The following is a 27,240-nucleotide window of genomic DNA, read 5'->3' on the forward strand; positions in this document are numbered from 1 at the left end:
CCTGACCATTTGTCCTGTAAAGCTCGAGGCCTTATGGGATTCATGATCAGGACTTGCTGACCAAGTGTAAAGTTGATGAGGGAAGCTTTCTGGTCGTACCAATGTTTCACCAGCGCTTGCCCTGCCTTCAATTTATCACTAGCCAAGCCCATCAGAAGTACCATCCGTTTTCTGAGCCCTAGCACATAATCAACTACATTGGTAGTAACAGGGGGAGTGGGCATCTCCCATCCCTCTTTGACGATGGCTAAGGGTCCCCGTACGGGATGACCGAACAGAAGTTCGAAGGGGCTGAAGCCAACACCCTCCTGTGGTACCTCTCGGTAGGCAAACAGTAAGCATGAAACAAGAAGATCCCATTTTCTTCTCTGAGGCTCCTCCAGAGCCCCAATCATGCTCTTTAACGTCCTGTTAAAACGCCCCCCCAGACCGTTGGTCTGGGGGTGGTATGCAGAAGAGAACCTGTAGGTGACCCTACATTCTATCCACATAGCCTGCCTATACTTCGACATAAAGTTGCTGCCATCATCCGGCACAACTTCTTTAGGGAAGCCAACCCTAGTAAACATGCCGAGTAAAGCTTCTGCAACTGGCTTGGCAGTTACAGTTGTAAATGGGACGGCCTCAGGATACCGGGTTGCATGATCGACCAGCACCAGGATAAACCTATTGCCTGAGGATGTTTGCGGGTCAAGGGGACCAACGATGTCGATCCCTACCCTTTCAAATGGTACCCCCACAACTGGGAGCGGTACCAACGGAGCTTGGATTGTCGCGCCAACCTTACCAGACAACTGGCAGGCGGCACAACTCCTGCAATGACTTTCTACTTGCTCCCCCATCTTGGGCCAGTAGAAGTGCATGGATAACCTTTGCTTGGTTTCCTCATACCGAGGTGACCAGCAAGGGGAACTTCATGCGCCAACTGCAGGAGGAAGGGCCTAACAGCAAGGGGAACCACCAACCTCCTATGGTCTCCTTCTGTAGACTCTGTGGGCTCACTATGCAGGAGTCCACCTTCCTGGTAAATCCTATGCATCCCAGGAGGTTCACCCTCAAGCTGGGAGCAGGCCTGTCTCCTTAGGCCTTCCAGAGATGGGCACTCGCGTTGGCCTTTACTGAATTCGTCCCTATCAGGACCTCCTTCCACTAACAAGTCTTTTAGTTCAGGATGATCGTTGGGGTCGAATACTTCAGGCATCGCCACCTCCTCGTCAGGCCCGGGCGATTGACCAACTTCCTCCACCGCAGTGGTAGGCGAGCTCGGGGGAATATTCTCTTTCCCTCGTCGTGACTTGTTGACTCCTTTCGCCTTGGGTTTCCCCTTCGGCTGGGGCGGCGTATTGGACTTGGCCAATGCTGCCCGTGCTTGAGACCGTGTGTAGGGTCTTTCGGCAGTGTCTCCTACGAGCCCTAAAGCTCTGAGATCATTACCCAACAAGACCTTTCCCGGGACGTTTCTCTGAATGCTCACTGGAATCCTGACTGCTGTACCATTTAAAGTAAGATTTACAGGTATTACTGGAAACATACGGAGGGGGCCGTCAGCCAACTTAGTGGGCATCAGAGTAGCTCTGGCAACTTCCTCTGAGTCTACCAAGGTAGAATCCACTACAGTGCGACTGCACCCACTATCCCTAAGAGCTGGAGTATCCACTCCATTGATCAGCACACTGTCTTTAAAGTAGTGCTTGGTATTATCCGGAATCCTAGCATAAGCCTCTGCGACTTTAGGCTCCCAGGAACCCAGGGACACTAAATCTACCTCAGCCTCTATCCCGCTGGGAAATGAGTCTGAGGAGAAGGATGCTCCTGTAATCTCTTCTTCCTCGTAGGAGGAGAAGGCCAGATTAGCGGAGTGGACCTTACAACGGGGATCCCCCTTCACGTGGTCAGTTGCTCCACAAGAAAAACAAGCCCCAGTGGGTCTGTTTACGTAGGGAGGCTTATTGTAACCCGAGTTCTGTTTCGGAGGCTGACCTCCACTACCCTGTGAGTTCTCTTGTGTCTTACCCTTGTTTTTCTTTTTGTGGCCCTTATGGGAAGAAGATTTAGCAGATTCCCCACCCTCCATATCTTTGGACTTTTTCCTTTCCCCCTGGTTACCAGGATGAGTTTTGTCCTTATGGGACACTCGATGTGACACCCATAAGTCTGCTGCAATGGCCAGCTTCTTAGGATCTATCTCCTTCGAATCGGCTAAATGCTGCTTAAGCTCCGGGGAAGAAGAAGCAAAAATGTGTTCCAGCATGACAAGATTTATCATGCCTTCGAAGGTAGAAACCTTATAACCTTCGACCCAGCCAGTTAAGTTTTTCAAAGATTCAGCGACATAAGATACCCAAGTACCACCTTCCTTTTTCTTATACTCTCGAAAACGCTTTAAATATTGGGCCAGAGTCTTCCCAAACTTTAAAATGAGAGTTTGCTTTAACATTGCGAAATCAGCTCGCTCAGCCTTCGACATTTCCATGATGGCACTACAGCCAGAATGGGGCAGTCTACTGAGCAACCACGCAATCTTATCAGCATTGTCAACTTCTTGAACCTCGCATGCATACTCAAACGCATTCAGCCAGTCCATAATGTCATTCCTTTCTTCATACACACTGAGCAGATCTTTCGGAAACCGTGGATGAGAGGAAGCCCCAGACCCATGTCTAGGACCCTTGGACCCATTTTCAACCTGAAGCTTGGCCAGTTCCAACTGGTGATCCCTGTCTTTCTGTTTTTCTGCCTGTTCGATTTTTAGTTTGGCTATGCTGAATTCAAGCTCCTGCTGCCTAAACCGCAGCTCTTGCTTCTTGAATTCAAGCATAGCCTCCCCGTCAACACTGGCAGAGGAAACATTAGACATCTCGTCCTCCCTGTCCTCGTGGTCGCGGTGGATCAGTGCAGCGGCAGAACCGTCGGTTCTACCAGTGAGAGCAGCCCCACCACCTTCTGGACTGTCCTCAGAAGTTATAGCGTCAAGCTGCGCTTCTTGCCACGCCACGATTCTTTGGATCATTTCCAATTTAGTGCCTTGAGAGGAAACACCTCTCTCCGCACACATCTTCTTCAATGTTTCTGATTTGGAAGCATTTAAAGTTAACAAGGTATTTGTTTCCATACTGTTAGGTAGGACTATGGCCTTTTTAAAGTTATACTACAACAATTCACTATGTGTACTGGTTGGAATAACCTGAAATGCCTTAGTTCGTGCGCAACACTGGATACCTTCAGTCGTATCCCACCGCTGTACACCAATTTGTTAAGACGGATTTCTGAACTCTGTCCTGGTGGCGCAGAAGTTCAGAAGGCCAACCTAATTACTTGGAACAGGGTAACCTCTGGACGAGCCAGACCAATCAAGGTAGCGATCGCGGCGGTCAAGACTAGGTCTCAAGAGGGGTGAGGGTGACTGAAAGCCCGCAATGAGCACACAAAGCAAGAGCGCTTACAAACTATGCCAAACAGTTGTTATATCAAAAATATATACACATTTATTTTAAGGCCTTTAAAACAATGACCGTAGCAAGAAAATCACAATATCACAATATTAAGCCAACACATACCATATCAACACAATATATATACAAATACGACAGTCTCAAGCATTAGAGGCACGAAATGTGTAGTCCACCTGCAAGGGAAGGAAAACAGGCAGTGCGATAATGCTTTAGACTCAGTTCGCCTTCAGATGCACCTAACTAGATGGAAGTCCGAGCCCTGCGAAGAGTGGAGGCTTGTGCTCAAAGTACCTGCACACGCTGGTGCCAACGGGCAAAAGGAGAAGCTCTTCGGAGGAAGTCAGGCAGTTCGGGTTAGTGCACAACAGAAGAAGAACAGGTTCCGCGACTCAAGCGCAGCCTCCACAGTGAGCAGAAGCAGAGCGCGAGTACGGACAAAAGGGTGCTGTTTTTACACAGCGGGGAAAAGCAATGGGCTACTGCAGGAGGGCGACCAGATCCTAGCTATACTACTCACCGGTCCCCGATGCATGCAGACCCAGGCTTCTCCACGTTAGTTTCAGCAGCTGGCAGGTTCAGAAGAGCCGGGAATGCCTCGTCGTCGTGTAGAGTAAAAAGACGTCCCAATCGAAGAAACCTGCACAGTTTTGTCACCACAGCAGGGCAACGGAGCGGCCGTGTGTATCTGAGCCAAATGTACACTACTAACTTCAGACTTGGGAACGGCAAGTGTACGAAGCGTGTGAGAGTGACCAGGACTCGAAATACAACACAACCTGGTGGCGGTTACAGAGCAGGACTCCCTTGTAAGCTGGTCAGTCAACTGGATGGCCCAGAGACGCTTCCGAAGGCTTACTGGCAGGAGATGATGAAGTCGCCGAGAATAGCTGTTCCTGCTATTCCAAAGGTCGAAGCACCAGTACAGGCCTTCTGGTTCGATCAAAGGAGGAAAGGGTTTCACAGGACGACAGCAGTGCAAAGGAGGAGTCCATCAGCGGGTCACCAGCGATTCCTCAGTCCAGCCTCTTGGTTGCAGGATACTTGGCTCCTGTATTCCTTCGTTCGTGAGAACTCAGGAGATCGACATGGTAGTGGTGTTTCCAGCCCCCTCTTATCCACGGTTCCCTTCGCGCCAAAACGGAGGGGAGCCAATGGGAGATCCGCTCATCAACACACATACCATACGTGGACCAATCACGGACCACGGTGGTCCCAGGCATTCACACTACCCTAGACTCTCTGGCACCCAGGATGTGCATTGGGACCAGACATCCCAGCCTACACCCTGGAGGCACACAAAAGACATGTAGAAGCCCGCGAAAGCAACCAGGTTTCGCGGGAAAGTACATGCCCAAATAAGGAAGGCCCCGGGTCGCTCGACCTGGGGAAGGTGAAGGGAGCAAGACGGTCACTGGACAGGACAAAGGAGCCTCGTGGTCTGGCCATTTTGGGAGCCAGGCCACCTTTTTGGGTTCAGCGCGAAAAACGCGCTCAGAACGCCAAAAGGAGCTCAAAATACACAAATCGATCGCTGCCACCATTCCAGTCCCTGAATGACTTGCACCGATCAAATACCATCCTAAACGAGTATCTAGGGCCTGTAGAAGGCTAGAGACCCAAGAGAGCTGTAACTTAGCTTACAGTGCCCTCTTGTGTCATGTTGCACGAAAGCCGCAACATGATAAAAGAAACTACGGGAAACAGCGTTCCCCGGTACTGACTGTCTTAAGGGCATGTCAGTTTCCCCGTAAGAAAGGAGCGAAAGCCCAGAGGAGTGCGGCAGAAGGCACTTCTCTGGCAAAGTCAAGAACAAGGTGAAAAACAACAGCAAAAAGTTTAGGGGTTGCCACATGGAAGGAAAATTACCTACAATTACGAAATCTTTCCTAACAGTTTTCAACTGCTTCAACTTTGTCTTCCCACTTGAATACTCTTGTCTGTACTGCTGTGGTCTTTCTAAATAAAACTGTCATGGCCATGACGCACACGAGTGCGCACAGGGGCTGACAGGCCCGGCCGAGCGGAAGAAGGAAGTCACGGGCAGAGGAGTAATTTTGCTGAAAACGCTCAGGGCAACCCAATAGCTGAGTGAAGACTGCAAGGCAGCTGAAAATGGGAGGGGTGAAAGAACGAGTTAAGGCAGAAGAGGAATCATTTTGTGCAGGAGCTTTTGTAATAAAGTATTTAAAGTACTGCATTATGAGATCAAGGTCTCTCTGATGCCACGGGTGTATTAGACCTCCAATGATCTTTGGCATGAGGTAGCTCAGTTGGTGGAGTACCTTTGATTAAGATGAGGGTACATGAATGTGCTTCAGCCACAGACAACATGAGGATCTGCCAGGGGTGAACAACGTGAAGAGCTGGCACTGGGCAACTGATAGATGGTGTAAGGGCTGTCACTGGTGGACAGCATGTGGTATCTGCACTGGTGGGCAATGTGAGGATCTGGTGGTGGTTGGACAGTGCGAGGCGCTGCAGTGAAGAGTCAGGAGGTGACAATGGAATTAGCCATTCCTCAGAGCACATATAATCAAACAACGTTTCCATTACAAACAGTGAAAACCTTCAAAGCACTACATGTCATTTTGTTGCACTCTTAAGTTGTAAGAATGCAAAAATTATACAGATCATATAGAAATAGGACCTGTCATTAACAACTTTCTATGATTGGTCACTAATACTATAGGTGGAACAACATTTATGGCCTATTGAACTGTGGAAGAGTGTAGACTAAAAACTGAATAATTTCTATGGACTGACAATGTTAGCAGATAAGGTGCACTAAGGGAAAATTATTTCCCAAGGTTGCACACTTTAATTATGTGAAGAAGCTGGAAGTTAACCCCAGTCTGCAATTTGGACCAATACCTGACGATACCTCCTATAGTTCTGGTTTGTGGAAAAAATGTTTACCAATCTGACAAATATATACATCCTTGTTAAAATACATTAATGGCAAGGCATATTATTGAAGCATTATATTCCCTATTCAGAATGGAAGTATAAAAGTAACAAAATGCTAAGTAATGTAAGACCAGTGGTCGAAGTGGGCAGGAGCGGTTGGGAGCGGTGCACCTCTACTTTTTCATTTTGTTTTAAGTTTTACTATTCCTATGCTTTTATTTTTAAAAGTAACCGTTCCGGAATGGTTTAGTTTTAAGATAAGAGTGTAGGACGAAGTTTAAACTTGCACTGAGCATTCCCTTAAATAGCAGGTGTGTTTGTTTGGGGGGTTTTATTGTGTATAGGGGTCGGGCGTGGCGATGGGCTGTGTGGGAGCGGGGCAGGCCAGCAGGGAACATAGAGACACTACTTCTTTTCATACACTTCCACCACGGTGTAAGACTTATAATTCCCCTCTTTGTTCTGCAACTCAATGTGAAGGCTTAAAGAAACAACAGTGTGCACAATGCACATAAAATATGAAGTTCCAAAAAAGGAAAATAACGACCTTTTTTGTCCATGACATCATGGAAATAAAATAGTTTTGAAAAAACGGCAATGGGTGATTTTGTGGCTCCATTTAAATATCTTGAGATAAGGTTGGAAGATGTGTGGGGGCTTTCTGAAGCAAAAGCCAACAGTTAATGTTTAGAAGTCTTCCTGCCATTCACATCCGACAAAGCTGCCATTTCAAATGTGTGGAAAATTCGAGGAATGTTCCTGTCCCTAATGCCAGGTTTGAATGTTATTAGGTACACATCCGCCTCCTATTCCTGGTTTAGAGGCGTGGGGGTGCTGCAAGGCACCCAGGAGATTGTGGGTGGGGGTTGCGGATAGAGGGGCCTATGCAGCCACACAGGTGCTATATGCTAAGGAGGTCAGCCCTGTGACCTTTTGACATTTGATGAGGTTTTTCCTCAGCCTGTCGCCCTGCTGCTGTGTTTTCGGACACGTGTTGCGAGTCCTGGCTTGGGTGGCAGCTATACTAAATAAATATTGGGAGGCAGTGCTTGCTTTTGTGTGTGTGTCTGTCTGTCTGTCTGTGTGAGGGGGGGGAGGAATGTTTGTGGTGGGGAATGGAAAAGGGGTGGATCAGGTAAATGCCTGTGTTTGCATGTGTGTGTGTGTGTCTGTGGTGGGGATTGCAGTGAATGTTTTGTGTTGGGAGGGGAGGCTGCGGGGAACAAAAGTTTTTGTTGGGGGGGGGCTCTAACATATCCTGCAGGAGAGGGTGGGAGGAGGGGAATCAGCTTCCGTCGAGGGCTAGGGAGGTGAACCCTCCCTAGAAATGCCATAATTCCGCATTTGGTCATAGAGGGAAAATTGGGCATTAGGATCTGAATAGGTGGCATTATCTACACTCAGGAGTAGTGATGGGATACACCTTTACTAGAACCCTTTTTTGGGCTATGCGTTACTCTGTAATTGTGAATCCTGTAATTGTGAATTCTAACTCCTAATTATTTCTTCCAAATATTGTCAGTATTTCGTATCCTGGTGAGTTCTGATGTGATATCCACAGGGCTTGATTTAGGTTGTTTTAGGTCTTAGAATGTATGATTGTGTCTAGGCTAGATTTATTTATTGTTATTAGCATTGTCATTTTATTTAATTGTGTAATATTAATCTCATTATTGTATTTCTTTTGCTATATATGTGTAAAGTTTATTAACTAAACTGTAACACATTAAATAAATAATTCCGCATTTAGAAGGCCGCACAAAATCGGCCGAAATAAATCAGTCTTTTTTGTGTTCGATCTTCAAAATGGGGAAATATCACATAGAACCGCAATTTACTGTTTAAAGGAACATGACCCCCATTTTGGTCAAATAAATTTCCACAAAAAACAAACAATGGTATACACAACTCTGCATAGTTTTATACAGGTTAGACAATAATGTATAATTTGTGTGATGAGTTGGGTGCACCATACACCAAACCAGAGGATACAATCAGCAAAATCAAATCACTCTTGTTGGATCACGAAATGTCGTTTATTTTCTTAATTGCTTTCAACATTGCATTGATGGCATGCCACGTGCCGTTTACACTTTGATTTGCATTTCATGCACATTCTTCCGTGCTGGAAAGATGGCTCTCCTCGCATTACACACACAGCCTGATGTCTATCCATAGCTCACTTGAAATGCTTAGCTGAGAGCAGACTGCAGAAGACAGTTTGGCGAGAAAAGTTGCTGTGCTGTAAAATGGCGGCATGCTTCATTTCATTCAAATAAATATGCACCACGACCTTTATTGACGCATACACACAGTTCCAACGTGGCTTTATGCAGGCAGTGCACGGTTCACGATTCGAACATAATGAAGGCCTGTCTGCGTAGCGTCGGTGACCTTGACGATCAGGTGACCGTGGCGAACAGGAAGATTTGGAGAAGAGGCATAACCTTCAGGGTGGAGAGGTCTGCCAGCACAGCCTGCAATAGAGAACAAAAACACTTGTTTAAAATATATGTTACGCAGAACATCCTTAGCATAAGTTCAAGATGTCGGGAACATTGCACCGGACAACGAATCTCCATATTCGCATTTACCCGGCACGAGCTATAATCCCAAACGTCGGAGCGCGACTGCAAATGTTCGCACACTCTTTTATGGCGGTGCGTAGGGGCGTGGAAATCACGTGCATTCGGGCCTCGGTTCTATGCGAAGAAATGCAGTAGGCCCTGCAGGCAGAGCGGACTTTATTTTCGCCTTTAGGCTGCCTTCGGGTGCACGTGGGTGTCTTGCGTGCTCAAGGGGTCTCATATTTCAGCTGGCTTCTAAAAATAAGTGCACATAATGATTCCTTGGCCCAGATCTTAAGTAGTTCATGTGCGAGACGTCTGTTGCATGCGGCTCAAGGCAAGCAGCGAGTGCCCAAAGAATATGAATTGTCATCATTCTCCTTAACGACGTTCTTGCATTTAATGTGCTACGGGTTTCATGGAACCTCACGGGGGGGAGGGGGGGAGGAGCCGGGGGTATCTGCAGCGCGTGTAGACACGGCTTTCGGTATCAACGCAGCGAGGTTTTTTTAAACCGCTGTTTTTGAAATAATCGAATGCATTTATTTCAACAAAATAGAGTCCAAATCTAAATGTCTTACACCATTTCCCATGGCCAAAACAGGTCTCACTCGGCCGTCTTATACCTGCGCAATGAAGATGCCATGCTTATCAAAATGCCTGAAAGGAAAGCGGGCAATGGACTGGACTTCTGCACGAACAGCTACGGCAGCTTGCCTATAATATGCTTCACTGTGTGTGGCAACACGCTCCCTGTGAATGCATGCAGCAAGTCCTCTCCTCTTGTGGGCTGGGAGTCTCCTGGGTAAAACAGGCCAAGCTTAACCAGTAGTAGCTGAGAAAGGACCCCTAACATCACTGTTAAAAGGCGAGTCCGCACAGGAGCCTGACTAACCCAAGCAAAAAGCAAGCCATGCCCTAAAAAGAAAAAGTGACGTGACAAAGGAAATGAGAGACCTTGCATGGCTAAGCGCAATGTGGATGCCAAGGCATCTTTACCCGTGCAGAGTACAGTTTCATACAAACTATGGCAAAAGCCACGATTGATACCTTTTATTAAACTAACACAATAGCATGCTAAGATGCTAAAGTTCCATACGCTTTCGACGTTCCAGAGACCTCTTAATCATATGGTGGTCACAAGACACATGAGGAACAAATGAAAACATACACGCTTTTACATGAGGGAAAAAGAGTAAGGGATTCTCCCACTTTAATGTATGCCAGGAATTCACTCTTGTATGGCCCTTTTATCTAATGGGCCAAACATTGGAAACAAAACAGACACATGCTCAAACACCGGGAGGCAGTTTTCCTCACTGAGAAGTTTCATTTCAAGCAAATGTTTTGCACATGCATAACATGTCCAAACCTTTAAACTCTTAGGGCCTGATTCATGGAATTTTTTGCACGGTTCAAAGTGATTTTGCACTGCTGAAAGGTGACTTTACACTGCAGGCACAAACCTTGATTCATGGAACTGTGCAAAGTGTATTTTTGCAGTGCAAAGTCTGCAAATTCAGTGCACAGTCATTTTTGTAGTACAAAATGACTATGCACTGACTGTGCACTGCCACTTTGCACAGTTTCATGAATCATGGTTTGTGTCGGCAGTGCAAAGTCACTTTTGTACAAGAGTGCCAACCGCAACCCCAGACATGTATCCTGGTGTGGCTCGCCTCCCTTCTCTCCGACCGTCCTTCCCAGGTGGAACTTGAGTCCTTTCTCTCCTCTATTACTCTCTCTACTTGTGGTGTCCCCCAGGGATCTAACCTATCCTCCTGGTTCTTCAATGTCTACAAGGCACCCTTGGCCCACAGGATCTCTACCTTTACCTCTAACTTTGTGTTATGTAGATGACACACAGCTCTCTTTCAGGCCCCCCTCCGCCTCCTCGTTCATCCCCGACTGTACACAATTCAGTCCTGGTGTGCTGCAAATAATCTCTGCATCAATGCCAGTAATACAGAGATTGCCCTCATTGGGACTCCTGCTTTCCCACTTTCACTCTGGCGGTGTGCCCTCACCTGCTAATGAGGCAACAAATCTTGGGGTCATCTTCGATTTCACTCTCTCCTTCCCTTCTCATATCGCTGACATCTCAAAAAAGTCCTCACTGCCAGCAGCACCTCCTCAGAGGTACTCTACCCTTTCTCCCCTTCCCCCAGAGGCTCACCATCTTCTGTTTCTCTCTAGGCTGGACTACTGAAACAGCCTCTTTCTCAAGGACTAATGCTACTCTCTGTCCTCTGCAACTCATCCAGAACAGAACCACAAGACTTTTTCTTGGCCTCAAGCCTACGGACCGCATCTCTCTTGTGCTGAAATCCCTCCACTGGCTCCCAGTAGCTGCAAGTATCAAGTTCAAGACCCTCTGCATAATCCACAAGGCTTTCTGGGGTCAGGGTCCGCACTATCTATAATGCTCTCTTCTTAAATACTCTCCCTCTAGAGCCCTCCGCTGATCCTCCTCCAACTCTTTGCTTGTGAGCTGCTTTCACAAACAGAGATGTGGGGGTAGATCCTTATCCTCTGCAGGTGCCTCCCTCTGGAACAGCCTAACTGCCTCTCTCCGTCTTGAGTCGGAATACCTTAAGTTCCGGAAACTCCTCAAGACATTCCTCTTCTCTTCCTCCTTCTCTCTCCCTCTCCCCTGCTAACCTCATTTCTTATCTCTCATTCCTCCCTCTCCTCCCTTACTCTGTTCAGCTTCTTTCTGACTGGTCAACTGGTTCACCTCCAGAGCCTTACATGTCCCAGGCTCCCCACCAGTCTTGCACTTGTCTCCGGGCCTCTGCACTACGTTCAGCATTACTGCACTTTCAGCTTACTCTCTATGAGGGGGGTAACCTCTCTGCACTTAACCCAGGGCCTGCTGGACTGGGCGCACTTGTTTCACCCCTCCCGGGTTCCTTGCACTTCCGTCTGTACACTTGCAAGACCTGAATGTACTAGGACTAGTGAGTCTGTTGTCCTGCACCCTCCACCTTTTTTTTGTCTCCCCTCCCAAGCCTGGTTGCACTTGTAACACTTCAGGCACTTACACCAGGAGAAATGCTGTCAGGCCCAGTACGCTAGTTTTCTGTTAGATCATTCGGAAACCTCAAGGCGCAAGAATGACGACTGTATTCCCTTGCTCCCTTCCCGCCTTGAAGCGCTTTGAAGCACCACACTTTGTGTATATGTGCTATATAAATAAAGAATTATAAAATATCACACATAATTCGAGTTAACTCAGATTGAACGATAAGACAACGTTAAATGAATTATCTCTCAGAAAGGCTATTGCCATGCCATGCCAAGGCGTGGCGATCGTCATTAAGGCGCTTTGAATGTTTTCTAGATATGCCAATCTCTTACAGTGCTCGCGGCTCTCTAGCATTGTGACCAATTCAGGAAGCATTCTGCATTGCTTAACATGTGCATCTGGAGCTTATATTACAGTGACTGGCAAAGGGCCCACAACTATTTCAATCACATATACTGTAACTTATCCTTACTTCAGCTGCAGCCAGTGATGTCACCTCCATCAGGTTTACTGCTCGGAAAGCAAACACCGCAACAGCCAGCACTGGAAAAGAATGCAAAGGATTTAAAGTGCAGACCTACTAATTAGTGACGACCATTATGTTTGATTTACCAAACAGATTTAACAACACTATCGGAGGCGCTGTGAAATAGGACACGCTTATGAGGTTAAACCATGCAGGCAATGATGGCTCGTTTACAAAACGACGTTTTGTAAATATTAAGTCACATATACCTATAACATTCAACGTTAGCAACACACGTCCCACCCAACGTGATACAATTACATATTCCTGGGTTTATGACTATAAGTAGGAGACTAGTTATTTATATGAAAGGCTAGACATTCCAACCGTGAAAGAGTCATCACACGCTCTTCCTGGGTGCAGATGCAATACAACGGTAGTAGGTTCTATTTTCAACATGAAAACGTTAGCCTTTTTCTAGCAATACTTGTTCATGGATTAGTGGTCCCTGCATACGAAAAATGAACAGCCCTGTCCTATGGCGACACCTAGAGGCCAAAGAAAAGCAGGGACTGTAACAGTATTCACTGGCCGGCTAGAGGGGCTGCATGCTTGTTCCCTGAGGGAAAACCTAGACATAAAGACGTAGACACCAGGGTAATGAAGGTTTTTATTTAAAAAAAAAGTGCAGTGTGTGTTTTATTTATTTATATGTCCTTTGTGTATGTGTGTGTGTTTTGGACTAAACCATCCAGCCCACCATGGGGCTGGATGGAATGTTTAAAATAAAAGAAGAAAGGAACAGCAGAATAGAAAGAATCCACAGAGGATTTAAAAGAAAAGTAGTTCGAAAAAGACAAGAGAGTGAGAGAAAAAAGGAGAGGGGAAAGACTTAGCTGGGGGGGTCGATGCCTTGAGCAGTTCGCCAGGGCCTGAAGCCTGAATATGGTCTGGGTGGTGAGTGCCCCCCGAGAGGGAATAAGGAGGTTAAGCTGCTTATGCAAGGGGCAGCTCGGCCACCGCAGGGCCAGACCGAATGGACCGAGTGGAATTCATGGCCCAGTCAGCACCCAGAAGATCAGAACAAAGCTGCGGGTGCGGCGGTGGGCGCGTGTGAGCCCCCCAGCCAAGGGGGCCCACCCTGAAGACTGAAATGTGCAGTGGGTGCTGCAGTGAGATCGGTCAGACCCCACTTGTGCAGGGGGACGCTCTGGACACAGGACTTTAAATAGAGCGCGAGTGGCTCCATGTAGTGGACGGGACCACCCCGAAGAAAGGAAAGGGGCCAGGGCCCCATCTTTAGTCATCAAGGTAAAGGTCCCAGTAAGCCAAGCAAAGATGGATCCCATTGGAGGTAACAGCCCCCTCCACCCCACCTTAGGGAATAAGAAAGGTCCAAAAAGGGACACATGTCACCTTCCCTTCCCCCAACCCCTAAGTCTCTTTACTGGCTATGTGGGAACTGAGATGTGTGAGAATTGTAAAACCTCTTTTTTATGGCTGGTTTGGTTTTTAACCACACCGATCGCCAGCCATCTGCCGAAACAGTTGAGCAGCGAATGACCCAGCTCCCTGTGGAGTAACAGTTGAAGAGCCATTCAGGAGTCTCTAAGGAAAAGCCAGCAGAGCTCATGGAAGCCGGAAACCTCACTGGAGATACAGCAAGGCAGAGAGTGAAAGCACTGCGGTTGGGCTGCGGAAAGGAAGCAGCGTCTACCGGTGGAGTAGGCGGAAGGGTCCGGCTCCTAGCAGCGCAGTGGTACAAAGACCCTGAAAGCACCAAGAGCCCGACCCAGAAGAAAACTACAGCGGCAGACACGTGCAAAACCAGCAGGAGATGAGAAACGGAAGTGTTCAATGCAGAACCCAGTTTAGGATTTGCGTAAGAGGCTCGGCGTTTGACGAACCAAAGGCCCCTCCCGAAGTGCACCAAACGAGTAGAAGGTCTGCGATCGCTCTGGGATACCAGGTGGCTGGCGGTAAAGCAAGGAAGAGGCAGAGAAGCCCCGGGATGGGGAGAACACAGAGAAGCCCCGGGATGGGGAGGACACAGAGAGAAGTCCCAGAGTGGGGGTAACACAGCGAAGCCCCAAAGTGAGGAGAACAGAATGAAGACCCCGAGTGGGAAGAGCACACAAGACAAAGATAAGCCCTGGAGCTAGGAGAAATACGAAAAGCCCCAGAGTGGGGAGACCAGCAAGAAACCCCAGAGTGGGGAGACCAGCAAGAAACCCCAGAGTGGGGAAGGAGGAAAAGGAAAACCCCAGGTCGGGGGGTGGAAACGAGAGTAATCCTAGAGTGAGAAGAAGTTACTTATCCCTAGTAACATTTTTTCGACTGGATGTTCCTCCCACGTATTCCTCATCTTTGATATATTCGATATCCAGCTTCAGCTGCTTCGTGAATTTTTTTTTTCCAGAGGGTGCTGTGCATCAATGCAGTCAACTCAATGTCCCTCGAGGACCTCCGTCTCGAGGATGATGTAATCAAAGGCATACATAGCACTTGCAGCGCCCGTTGCCTTTAGTTCTGTTTTTTCGAACAGTAGAAATCCCCACATAACCACGAGAATGACCATACTCGACTGTGAAGGCGAAAGCTGTACTAGCATGGGAAATTCCACTGTGGGGTAGGTTGGGAGGGCGATGAGGAATACGTCGGAGGAACATCCAGTTGAAAGAACGTTACATGGGGTAAGTAACTTGTTCTTCAAAAGGATTGTGTCCTCCCACGTATTTCTCATCTTTGATAAGAGTCCCAAAGCAGTATTAGATTTGGTGGAGGGACTAAGAATTAAGAATTTTAGTTTTTTAAAGGTTTTCATGATCCAAATGCAGGACTGCTTTTCCAAAGCAGCCATAATGACCGAGGGAAGACTCCAGGCAGTAATGTTTTGTGAATGTGTGAATAGTAGACCATGTTGTGGAGTCAGACGCAGAGTCTTTTAGTCTGACTTAATTCCACTGCCTTTTGCAGCATTTTGCAGCAGCGGAGCATAGAGGAGCTCGAGAGGTACCCAGTATCCAGTCCTCTCTATTTGTCCACTATAAAGACTTGGAAGAACCGCAGAGCGGCCGCAGAGTCAGACGCGGAGTCTTTTGGTCTTTGGGCTCTGCGGGCTGCATGGCCATGGACACGTGGAAGACTGCTTGGACTGCCCGGATGGAATTCTCCCGAACCATATAACATATGCTAATTAAATAGTTTACCAGGCTCGTTTACCAGGCTCCAACAAAATACGAGTTGAATACGAGTTGAATTCCGGTAAATATTGAAGGCCTAGGACCAGGTTCGAAGTATTCCCGACATTGGTCTATAAGATGAAATTCGACGTTGGGAATTACAACGCACAACGTGCCATCATAAGCATCTCCTTCGGTAAACCGCGTGTGTTTGATATCAGCTGCTTCTGATTGTGAGATATTATTGACATTGTTACTGACACTACCCGCTTGCAGAACGCTAAATGCCAAAGCGGCATTCTATCCGCAAGCTAAAGCTAAAGAGGAACTGACATTTTTGTTTTTTAAGCTCCACAACATCGTTCTGCACTCAACGTAAATGAAATATAAACGAAACTTGCACTGGTAGCGGAAGCACAGGCCAGAGACTGTTGGGATCAAACCCTCTGATCCAGCTCGTCGTAACTCCCGCTTGATTTCCAAATTAGACTAGCAACTTCGTTTTTTTGAATAGCAAGCATAAATCATTCTCTAAGCACAAACGTACAATGACACATACCTTGGGATATTGGGCAAAAGCGAGAACAGACGACCAAATAAGGGTCTGTGACACACTTGGTGGCTGGAATCGGAGGAACATATACGGCAATATCTGTCACCGTTACCTGAAAGCGGAGGGCAGAGAACGTCGTTAGCCCAATACATTTCCCTGTTTGGCACGACTGGTAATCCTTGCAGTAAGCGAGTAAAACTACAGGGCTTTCGACCCTAATTGAACAGTGAACGAGATTAAAGTTAAAAATGGAAACACATGTCTTTAAACCTTTGTTTTGTTTTCAGCCCTAAAGATGTTAATGAGATACAACTTGAGAACTGGGCCAGGACCAGACAAGCCAAGGGTCAAAGGGTACATCTATGCCACAGGAGGTACAACAACAGCCACAATTTCAACAAGTGCGCTGGCAGGCAAAGAGACTATAACTCACGCACAAGTTCACAATTTGGACAATAATCAAACCTTTGAAGCAAGGTCAGGGAAAGAAGTGTCAATCCCCGACCCCTGTTATGGCGGAGTTAAGGACTTCACTCTTACAGCAACAAACATGAAGGGAACAATAAATCATTATTTTTCCAGACAGAGGCATAGGAGTCCGACTACTTTCCCAACAAACTTACAGTGAAGTCTGGTAGTTAAACAGAAAAACGAGAAAGAAAACGGAGAAAGTGGACAAGTACTCCCAGGCTTAGATCTTCCTCTGGGGCTGAGGCTATTCCCCATCTCCTCAAATAGTTGTCATGCACCAATGACAATGCTAAACACAAGGGAACAACTAAGGAGAGATTCATTAGTACCAACGGCCCCATGTTGTGGATCAGATAAAGGCCTCCCTCCTTTAACAGAGAGTCGAAATACTCATGCAAGTGAGGCCACATTGGTAGGACTGAACTTTGTTCTAAATTCCCTTGTTAAAGTCTTCAAAAGCATCAAAAGAGACGTACAAATCCACACAGTAATTTTACTGGAAATGTCTAAAGACATAGACCAGTTTGATTTCTCAATAGTGGTCCTGAGAAATGCAATTAATACCACAGTCACTCCCACGCTACAAGCCATTATAGAAGCAATGGCTCTGCAAAGAGAAGAGATACAATGAGTGAACTGAGTGTGGTTGGAAAAGAAGTCAAAGGCCTATTTTCAAATTACATTCAAGACAAGAAAACTTGTATGCAGAAGACACAAGCAGCAGAGATTCCTTTAGATGCTACTTTATATCCCTCTACACTTGAGGATTCACCGGTTTCTCAATCTGTTCTAGTGGAATTTTGCATTTAGCTCATATGGCGGATGCTATCCCTGTAGAAATACCGCCCCCACTAGAGGAACAACATCCCCAGCTGGAGTCTGGCAAAAAGTAGAGGCAGAGGAGTGGAATAACTAAGTCAGCAGGGAAACAAGACACCCAAGAGGAGAAACAAAAATAAGGATCGACATTTAGTGGTAGCCAAAGGAACTCGTCAAACTTGAAACAGGGTAAAGGAAAGTACTTAAAGGAGATGTCTACACAGCTCATGAAGACATACGAATGACCACAATGACCATAGGTGTACAAACTGACCCTATACAAGGAAGAACCCAAGAGGGCTCAAATCCGCCTCCTAAAGATGCGAGTATGCTAGGTAGTGGAGGGAAACAGCTGAAATGGGCAACGATTTTCCTCCCGGAGACAAAAGCACTTAAAATAACATCTCATCTACAAGCCCCCACTTTAAAGATAGCCCCAATATTCTGCAAAGCTCTAAAAAAAACTCAAAGCTTAGCTCCTGAAATTGTCCCAAAAAATGGAATTCAAGGAAGATTGGATCTGGTTCAGCCAGTAACAAAACCAGAGACGTCAATCGTCCCAGTATCAAACAGTCATGAGGGACAAAAAATAGAGTTGCTGAGGGAGGATGAAGTACCTGCTGCACCGACAGAACTCAAGGATCGAGCTACGATGCATGAAGATCTGATGTCCTTTGCTATCCCAAGACTGTGGTTCACCTGTCAAAAACATAAATTCAATCCCAGATATTTGAACAGAGGAGAAATGTTGTCAATCATCAAAAAGGTTCCAGACCTTGATTTTTTCTCCACTAAGGACATGGAATATATTAAGTTTCACAATCTGAGTATAAAACATTTAGCAGAAGTGGGGTTGATATCTAGAGCAGGGCTCAAAGCAGTAATTTCTACATCAGATCTCTTGCAAAAACATGGTTTGTTGGTTCATGAATCCTTGCCAGCGGTTAATGAGGTTAGGGATAAAGCTGGCACATCCAAGGATGGGACAGCACTGGGAACAGAAGGTCACCAGAGGGGAAGCAAATCCATCCCCCTCGAAAAGAGCGGAGATCATTCGGTTCAGTGGTCCATAATTCATGAAATTATAACACAAGTATGTATGAAATTGGGCACAGGCCAGACTTCGCTTTAGTAGTGAACAGATGAGATTGACAAGTTGGAATACAAGGGGTTCCAGTACTTTTAAAAATCTAAAAGTGAGATCAGAAATATTCGGGGGAAATGATTTAGTTCTCTTTCAAGAGACATGGTTAATGCATGCACCAGACTTGGAGGGCTTTACAATGGTAACACAAGTAGCCACTTTAATTGGGAAGGGAAGACCTAAGGGTGGGTTACTAACGGCTTGTAAATCAGACGTTTTTAAACAAGTGACAAAGATTCCATGTCTCCAGGATGGAATCTTAGCTGTAAAGCTGCAGGTTCCATCAATAGAAGGGACGAAATACTTAATGGTTTTGAATTTATACTGGAACCCCTCATGCTCAGAACTCTCGGTCTTCCAAGACTCCCTGGGAGATGTTCTCACTTACATAAAGACAACCAAACCAGAAGCATATATTTTGGTAGCTGGTGACTTGAATTCCCAATGTGTCCCATACAAACCGGGTGGGCAATTGTCAAAAGCAAGAATAATAAGTACTAATGGGAAAGATGGCACTCCTTTTTTAAAGAATGGGACTTAAATATTCTGAACGGTTCCGTAGAGGGTGATGTACCACCAGCATTAACATGGTCACGTGGGAATCTTAAATCCACTTTGGTCTATATTTTTCTTTTGCCTAATTTATTAGGTTTATGTGACCATTTTAAAGTGGGAGAAACCAATTCAAGTGATCACAGAAGGCTAGAAGCTTCTATTAGCTGGAGTCACCACAAAAAGGTCACATTATGGCAAAATACACTACCGGTAAGAGCCAGAAAAATCGAGTAACAAAATATAGAAATAATGGTCAACGGCTAAATGAAGCTGTTGCCCAGTTTCGAAGTGCCCAGGAATAGATACCTGGGAAAAACATTGGCAACCGCAGCACTTTTATGATTTTTTGTGGTCAATAGATCAGCCACAAGCTGTAACGTCAAGTAAAAACATTGCATATATACACGTATTTGCGAAACTTGAAATAAAAAGCAGGAAATGCAGCGTCTCGTGAGCAAAGCTAAAATAGAAATAATGGATGGTGCACTCCTGTGGAAGGAAATAAAGCTTATTAAAAACACCTATAAGAATTGGCCTAGGCATCAACGAGTAAACCGTTTACAGAAAGATGGAGAATCAATGCTTAGAACCTTATCTGATAACAACTCTCGAAATTTCTGGTCACTGATCAACTCCCAAGGTAAAGATCAAAACACCATTCAAACAAATTGTGTACCAGAGTCTGTGTGGATTGATTATTTATCTAAAAAATATCTGAAATCTAAAAAGGGCCCTACGTTTGAAATCCCTGATACTCCATGGTCATTTGAAATTACAGAAGAGGCTATTCTCGAGCTAATCAATAAATCTTCATCCTCAAGAGCTGCAGGGCCAAGTGGGCTCACCTATCAGGTTCTAGAAGCAAATCCAGTGATGTGGGCAAGAATCCTGCAACATCTATTTTGTGGAATCTTGAAGACCAAATTAATTCCACAATCATGGAAGACCGCTTTAATTATAGCCATTTATAAAGAAGGTGACCGAAAGGACCCAAGAAATTATACGCCTATCACTTTGTTAGGCATAGAAAGCGAGATCTTTCCTGGCCTATTGTTGAAAGAATTGGAGAAATGGGCTAGAGCCAAAAATATCATACCAAAGCAACAGACCGGCTTTAGAAGAGGTCATTCTACAGGCCTAAATGGTATCACACTGGCAACTCTTTGCAATGGAAACTAAACAAAGAAACCGCCATAGATATTTGAAGCCTTTGTAGATTTATCAAGTGCCTTCGATTTAGTCGATAGAGAGAAACTTTGGCTTAAGCTCAGTAATAGTGCTCCCAAATCAATACTAAACATCTTAGCAGCACTTCATGAAAACAACACTGCAGTAGTAAGATTGAACATGAAAGGTCTTTTGTCTGAAGAAATCTTGGTGAAAAGAGGAGTCAGGCAGGGCAGCATGGTCTCCCCTTTTCTTTTTGATTTCTCTCTTTCAGATTTGGGTGAGGACGTTGATTCTGCATCATTAGCAAGTGTGAAAATCGGCCATGAAGCAATCAAATGGCTTATGTATGCAGACGTGTCCTTCTAGATAGAAGACCATTGGGACTCCAAAGGATGTTGTGTGCTTTGGAAAACTATATGAAGGAAAATGATTTAATAGTTAATCCAGAAAAATCGAAAATAGTTGTGTTCGGCGGAAAGGGGAAGAGTGACGGCTTTCCTTGGAAGATAGCTGGTCAAATAATACCAGTGGTAGAAGAAATTGTATATTTAGGTTGCACATTGTATGCCAAACCCCGAATAGGTCAAACATTGTCGGAACTTATATGCAAGACCAATCATCTCACAGCACAATTACAAAGAATTTTTGGGCAATTTTGTAAATTCTCACTACTGCCAGCATTGAGGTTCTATAAAGCCAAGATTATACTAACTCTTCTTTATGCAATAGAGGCTAAACCATTGGCCTGGACCCTTGACTGGGATAAAATTGAGGGACAGATCTGGAAAAATGTTTTGAATCTCCCCACAGGCCTTTCACTTGTTTGCCTAGGATTTGAGTTAGGACTAAAATCTTTAAAATCACATATAGATTGGAAATTACTCTCACTATACAGACTTATAATGGATCCTCTATGGAATTCATTGTATGAAGATCTCAGAAAGCATCTTGAGCAGCATTCATTAGTTCTGCAGAAATTAAAAAATCTGGTACAAGCGATTCTCATTACCTGTGATAGTGACGAAGTGACACTAGTACTACACCCATTGAAGACAAAGAAGGCAATGGACACATCTGATTGGATTAAGACAATTGGAAAAAACAAGCTCTTCATCAGCTACAGCCTCTTTATCTCCTTTTGATAAAAAGTTGGGTTTTTTACCGAGATATTTAATAAAATTCCCAGATCCCAAAATAAGGCAGAATTTCCTCAGACTGTGGCTTAATCTGGTTCACACTGGTGCAGTCCTAGTAAGAAGAGGCCAGGAAGATTGATGCAAAATTCTATGTTTGCGATGTAAAGATTCAAAACACCAGACCCTTGAACATCTTCTACGATATTGCCAAGGAACCCTGAATGCAAGAAAAAAACATCTGGGGAGATTTATTTCTAATATCGACTCCGAAGAGGGTCTGTCCTCAGAGATGTTCTGGAACAGACTGATTACTGAACAGGAAACTGCCTTAACGATAAATACCATCAGAGTGCTTCAGGAGACTGAGTTTATTTTATCAAAATATTGTTAAAATGTTATGGAATTGATTATCAACTTGCTAATGAGTAGTCATTGGGCTTTCTTTTTCTTTGTATTAGTTTTTTTAGCTTTGCTCTGTTTTTCTTTTATTATGTGAAGTATAAATTGTGAAAAATCAAATTTGGTTAAGACACAAATAAAAAAATGTAAAAAATAGACTACGTTGCTGCCTCACAAATACTTTTTATCGGTACACCCCTTTGCAGGGCTGTAGAGGTAGCCATGCCCCTTGTGGAATGGGCTCCTAATCCTTCAGGGGGCTCCTTGTCTGCCAGTCTGTAACATTCTGATATTGTCAGAATGATCTACCTGGATCAGGTCTCCTTCGTAACAGCTTGGCCCAGTTTGTGGCCTGTCTAGCCAATGAAAAGCTGATCATCAATGCAAAGCTTTGACAGCCTAGATATATAAAAGCTCAGAGCTCTCCAAGGGTCCAACCTGTGTCATCCCTCCTCCTTTCCAGGATGAGGTGGGGGATAGAAAGAAGGTAAAACAATGTTCTGCCCTAGGTAAAAATCAGAAATGATTTTGGGTAAGAATGAAGGCTTAACCCTCAGAGTAACCCAATCCTTATGGATGATAGTAAAGGGTGGCTTGGATGAAAGTGCCTGCAATTCACTGTACCGCTCACCTGATTCCCACGGAGGCGCTGATCCCGGCTGGGCTGCTATCGTTTCTTCAATTGAGAAGCGTAGAGCTCGGACGACTCTCAGGACTGGGCTTCCTCTTATCGAATGTCTGACTCGCAGGGTAAGTTTTCTGCAGGTGGAAGAAAAAGGGTTAATCACCGTTTGATGGGATTCCTTCTCCCACCAATCGCCAGTTTCTCCCACAGCCTAGCTTTCTACTTGTCTCGGCGAGCTCTCACCTTAGGCGTATAAATGCTGAGCTCTCCATCCTGCGTCTGGTGCAGGGGTGCATGGATTCCAGTTACGTCACTGGATGAGTTCTGTGTTGAGGCTCAAGTCTTTTGCGGCCTTAGTTGTGGCACTGGCTGGGATGCCGAAGAGCGATGCCGCCGTTACTGCACGAGCGGATGCCTGTAAGTATACTGTAGTCTTTAGGCTATAAAAGATGGGCACCTCAATAATGTCCCTTTTCCTTTGTTTCAGGCCTCGGGATGCTGTGGGCATAGTTTTCCGTTGCCGCTGCAAGTGCCGATGCACGTAAGTATAATGTTCGTTGGCCGCTTTTAATGGCACCTCTAATAATGTACTTAATCTAGTTTTCAGGTGCCGGGATGCTGCGGGCTTTATATCCGTTGCCACTGCACGTGCCGATGCACGTAAGTATAATGATCGTTGGCCGCTTTTAATGGCACCTCTAATAATGTCCTTTTTCTAGTTTTCAGGTGCCGGGATGCTGCGGTTGATGCGACCGCTTCTGCGCGTGCAAAAACTGGTAAGTTAAGATGAATGCGACTGCCTTCACCCGAACCCCTTTTTAATTATGTCCTTTGCCTTTCAGGTGCAGAGAAGCTGCCGAAGCGAAGGCTTCGGTTAGCTCCGTTGCAATCACGGATGGATCAGGTAAGCGGGCGCGGCTGCGAGCGAGTTGCACTTTTCTAACCTTATGTTTATTCTTTGCAGGTTTTGCCGGTGACTGGATTCCGGGATCTGGTAAGTATTGTTCTGTGTCTTTCTTCATCCACAGGTTGCTGCGCGGAAGCTGAAGATGACTCTGGACCTGGAATGCAGGAGCCGACTCGGTGAGCGTCCTGCTGCTGCTGCAGAATAACGCGAAGCACGTGTTTTCCATCGGGCGTGGTTTAAATAGCAGAGAAGTGCTTCCAGTGTGTGTTCTTCCACCGGTTCCACCCAGGTAAGAAAAGAGTTCCTGAATGGAGGGAATAGTTCCTCCCAGCCCTGATGGCTGGGGACTTCAACCAGACTGGATTGTTCTGGGTAAATATGCAGCATGGTCTGCCTCAGGTAAGTCCACCCAAGCATTATTACACTGTTTATCAATATGAGCTCGGCGCCAGGACACGGTCCAAAGGGCCCCTGTAGGGGTCTGCTGGGTCCGGAGTAGTGGAAGACGGGTCTGCTTCCGAGGGCGCTGGGCCAGTCCTGGCCCCTCGGGAGTAGCGCCCATGACATTCACTCACTCTACAGGCTGAAGTTAGAGCTACCAAAAGAATGGTTTTAAAAGTGGTGTTTTGCACAGAAAAGGGTCTCCATTGTTGTCTCTGCACCAGTTGCAGAATTTGTTCCAATGGCAATGGTACAAAGACTTTGTTGCTGGAAAAATCTCCATTACGTCATCTGGGGGGGGGGGTCCCAATCCTTGTATTTCAGCCTCTCAGAAATCCTACGTGAAAGCTGAGTGTTTTGACCTCTGGACGGAGAACCTGACCCTTCTCTCGGGAGTGAAGGTCCTCTCTTAGTGGAAGACGTATTGGAGGGCAGATGGACATGTCAAGAAGGTCTGGGTACCACGGCCTCCTGGCCCAATCCGGGGCAACAAGGATCATTCGTTTCCCGAACATTCACAACCTGCTGATCACGTGAGGAATGACGGTGACTGGAGTGGAAACTCCTAGTACACTACGAACGCGTCTCCTAGAGCTCCTCCTGGGGGAAAATCCCTGGGGCAGTACAGTTCGCACTTCTAGTTGACACTGGTCACCAACAGATCCACTTGCGAGGTTCCCCAAAGGGTGAAGATCTTTTGAAGGACTTCCAGAGCTAGCTCCCACTCGTGGGTCACTGTGCTCTGCCTGCTCAGAGCGTCCGCCGATGTGTTCTCTTCTCCGGCTAGGTTAACTGCTGATAGAGAGATTCCTTCTTGAATTGCCCAGTACCAGAGCTGCATTGCCTCTCTGCACAGAGGTAGTGACCCTACACCTCCTCTTTTGTTGAGGCAGTACATGGCCATTGTGTTGTCCATCATTATCAGGACATTTTCCCCCTGCACAGAAGGCAGGAAGGCCTTCAACACTAGTCTGATTGCCCTCAGCTCCAAAAGATTGATATGTAGATTGGATTCCGATGGAGAGCAACGACTGCTGATTGTTAGATCTTTGGTGTGGGCTCCCCAACCCATGAGTGAGGCGTGCATCACTATTGTTATCTCAGGCCATGGTTGCCAAAAGGGATAAACTGTGTTCAAAGGCGCCCTTATCAATGCTAGATCTCTCACAGCACACGCTCTAGACATGGCCAACCTCATCACCACTGCTGACCTTGACTTCATCGCCATATCCGAAACTTGGCTACATGCCGCATCCGGCCCCTCACTATCCTTGGCTTTACTGCCTGACTACGGCATCACGCGTTGTGACCGCACCTCTGCCCAATCCAGAGGCAGTGGCGTGGCCTTCATCCACAAAAACTCCCTTGACCTAAGAGTGGTATCCGACTCCAAACTCGAATCAGCCGAACTGTTGTCAATCAAATTGTTACTAACGCCCAACCAAACGGCCACCCTTCACCTTATCTATAGGCCCCCGGGTCCGGCTCCCACCTTTGTCAGTGAAATTTCTACTCTCCTCCTTGACAAAACCAAAAACAACTCACAAACAATCATCCTAGGCGACCTCAACTTAGGTCGTGGTGACCCAAAAGATCCCGTGGCAATTGATCTGGAGAATGTTCTAACAGACATAGGCCTCACCCTGTACATCCAAGAACCGACCCATATCAAAGGCAGGACCATTGATTGGTTAGCGGGCTCCAACTGCAACATCCAGGTCCTTAACAACTCCCCTTGCTTATGGTCTGACCATCACATCATAACTTTTAATATTGAAGCAACCCCGCGAGCCCCGACACAGATAGCCCCAGCACTCCCCACTCGTAGTAAAAAAGACATAACCAAGGATCAACTCCTCCCATTGCTACTCCCTTCCCTTAACGCGGCTACTAACTCATGTTCTGATCCCACCTCCCGAGCAGACACCTATAACTAAACTATGCTCACGGCTATAGACTCTATAGCACCCATCAAACCTAGGAAGGCCAAACCACGAGCACATCTTAACTCATGGTTCACTCCACAGTTAAGAATTCTCCGCAAAGTTAAACGCTGTGCGGAAAATCGCTGGAAAAGCCACCCGTCTGATGAGCATAAAGATGGCTTCCTTCTTGCCTCCATCACCTACAAAGATGCCATCATCACTGCTAAAAAAGAGTCGCTAAACAATCGTATTTTGCAAGCCAATTCTAACGCAAAGGAACTCTTTAGAATCCTAAAAGAGCTCGAAATCCCAGTCTCCCCGCTAGACACTTGCACGAAAGATAGTACATGGAGTGCTAACATTCAAGCACCCTTACTAAACAAAATCTCTATGCTTCAATCCAAAATTAAAGACAAGCAGGACAGCCTTAAGCTTGACAACCGCTCACTCTCCCCTGCCAGGTCTCTCTCTTTAGACACTGCTAACATCAAACCTTTCACCTTCTCACCGCTCACTGTTACTGAGGTAGAAAATATCATCCTGAGAATTAAACCATCCAACGGCCAAGGTGACCCGTGCCCAGCTCCCATCATTAAGGACTCTGCCCATGATCTAGCTCCATTCATTACGGCCTTCATCAACTCCTCCTTTAAAACAGGTATTGTCCCGGACAACCTTAAGGACGTGTGGGTGATCCCGTTACTCAAAAAACCATCCCTAGACCCAAGTATACCTACAAACCTCCGTCCTATCACTACAGTATCGTTTTTGCTTAAAATACTGGACCGTGCAGCTTACCTTCAGATCCAAAACTACCTGGAATCCAATAATCTGCTAGGTCTACGACAATCCGGATTTCGGCCCAGACACGGGACCGAAACCGCTCTAATAGACTTAAAAACCCAGATCGAAGTATTGAAGGACAAGGGCAAATTAGCAATGTTATTACTCCTGGACCTCTCCGCCGCATTTGATTTGGTCAACCACCAGATCCTTTGCAGGCACCTCCACTCTGCTGCCAACTTCTCCTCCTCCGCTGCGGCATGGATCAAATCCTTTTTGAGCAACAGATCCATGAGGGTCTTCGCACCATCCGCAGCTGCAGACCCCTCCCCTATTCACTGCGGCGTACCTCAGGGATCTTGCGTGTCACCCACACTTTACAACATCTTTACGAAACCACTTTGATGTGCTTGACTATCTGGGTGTCTCCTACACCAATTATGCGGATGACACCTAGATACTCATTCCCATCTGTTAGGCAGAACCCTGTGCAGTTCCCTTAGGGACCACTGCAAAAGATTTAAGACTACAGGTGTTGGCAGCAATGTTCCCTCTAAGCTGTGCGCATGTGCGCTTGCCCAGCTTCCTTCTGGGTGCCGCTCGGAAGAATTTTAGCAGCGCACACAGACAATGCTCACCTATTCAAAAAGATTTAATAAGCACAAGTCACAGCAATTACCTGAAATGTTATTTCTCTTAAAATAAGCATC

The 27,240-nt window shown here is 46.2% G+C and overlaps 1 protein-coding gene across 1 annotated transcript in view; it reads right to left on the reverse strand.

Moving 5' to 3' along the window:
• Window positions 1–8,373: 8,373 nt before the first annotated feature.
• TBC1D19 (TBC1 domain family member 19) overlaps window positions 8,374–27,240 on the reverse strand; it is a 2,127,563-nt gene continuing 2,108,696 nt past the window's right edge. Inside the window, exons 20-21 of the mRNA XM_069631846.1 lie at window positions 12,427–12,497; window positions 8,374–8,836 (exon numbers count right to left, since the gene is read on the reverse strand). Coding sequence (XP_069487947.1) covers window positions 8,762–8,836; window positions 12,427–12,497 — 146 coding nt within the window. The 3' untranslated portion in view covers window positions 8,374–8,761. The remainder of the gene's footprint in view (window positions 8,837–12,426; window positions 12,498–27,240) is intronic.

Source organism: Ambystoma mexicanum, chromosome 6q (genome assembly GCF_040938575.1).
Source record: "Ambystoma mexicanum isolate Mex_15411 chromosome 6q, UKY_AmexF1_1, whole genome shotgun sequence".
NCBI classification, from domain to species: Eukaryota; Metazoa; Chordata; class Amphibia; order Caudata; family Ambystomatidae; genus Ambystoma; species Ambystoma mexicanum.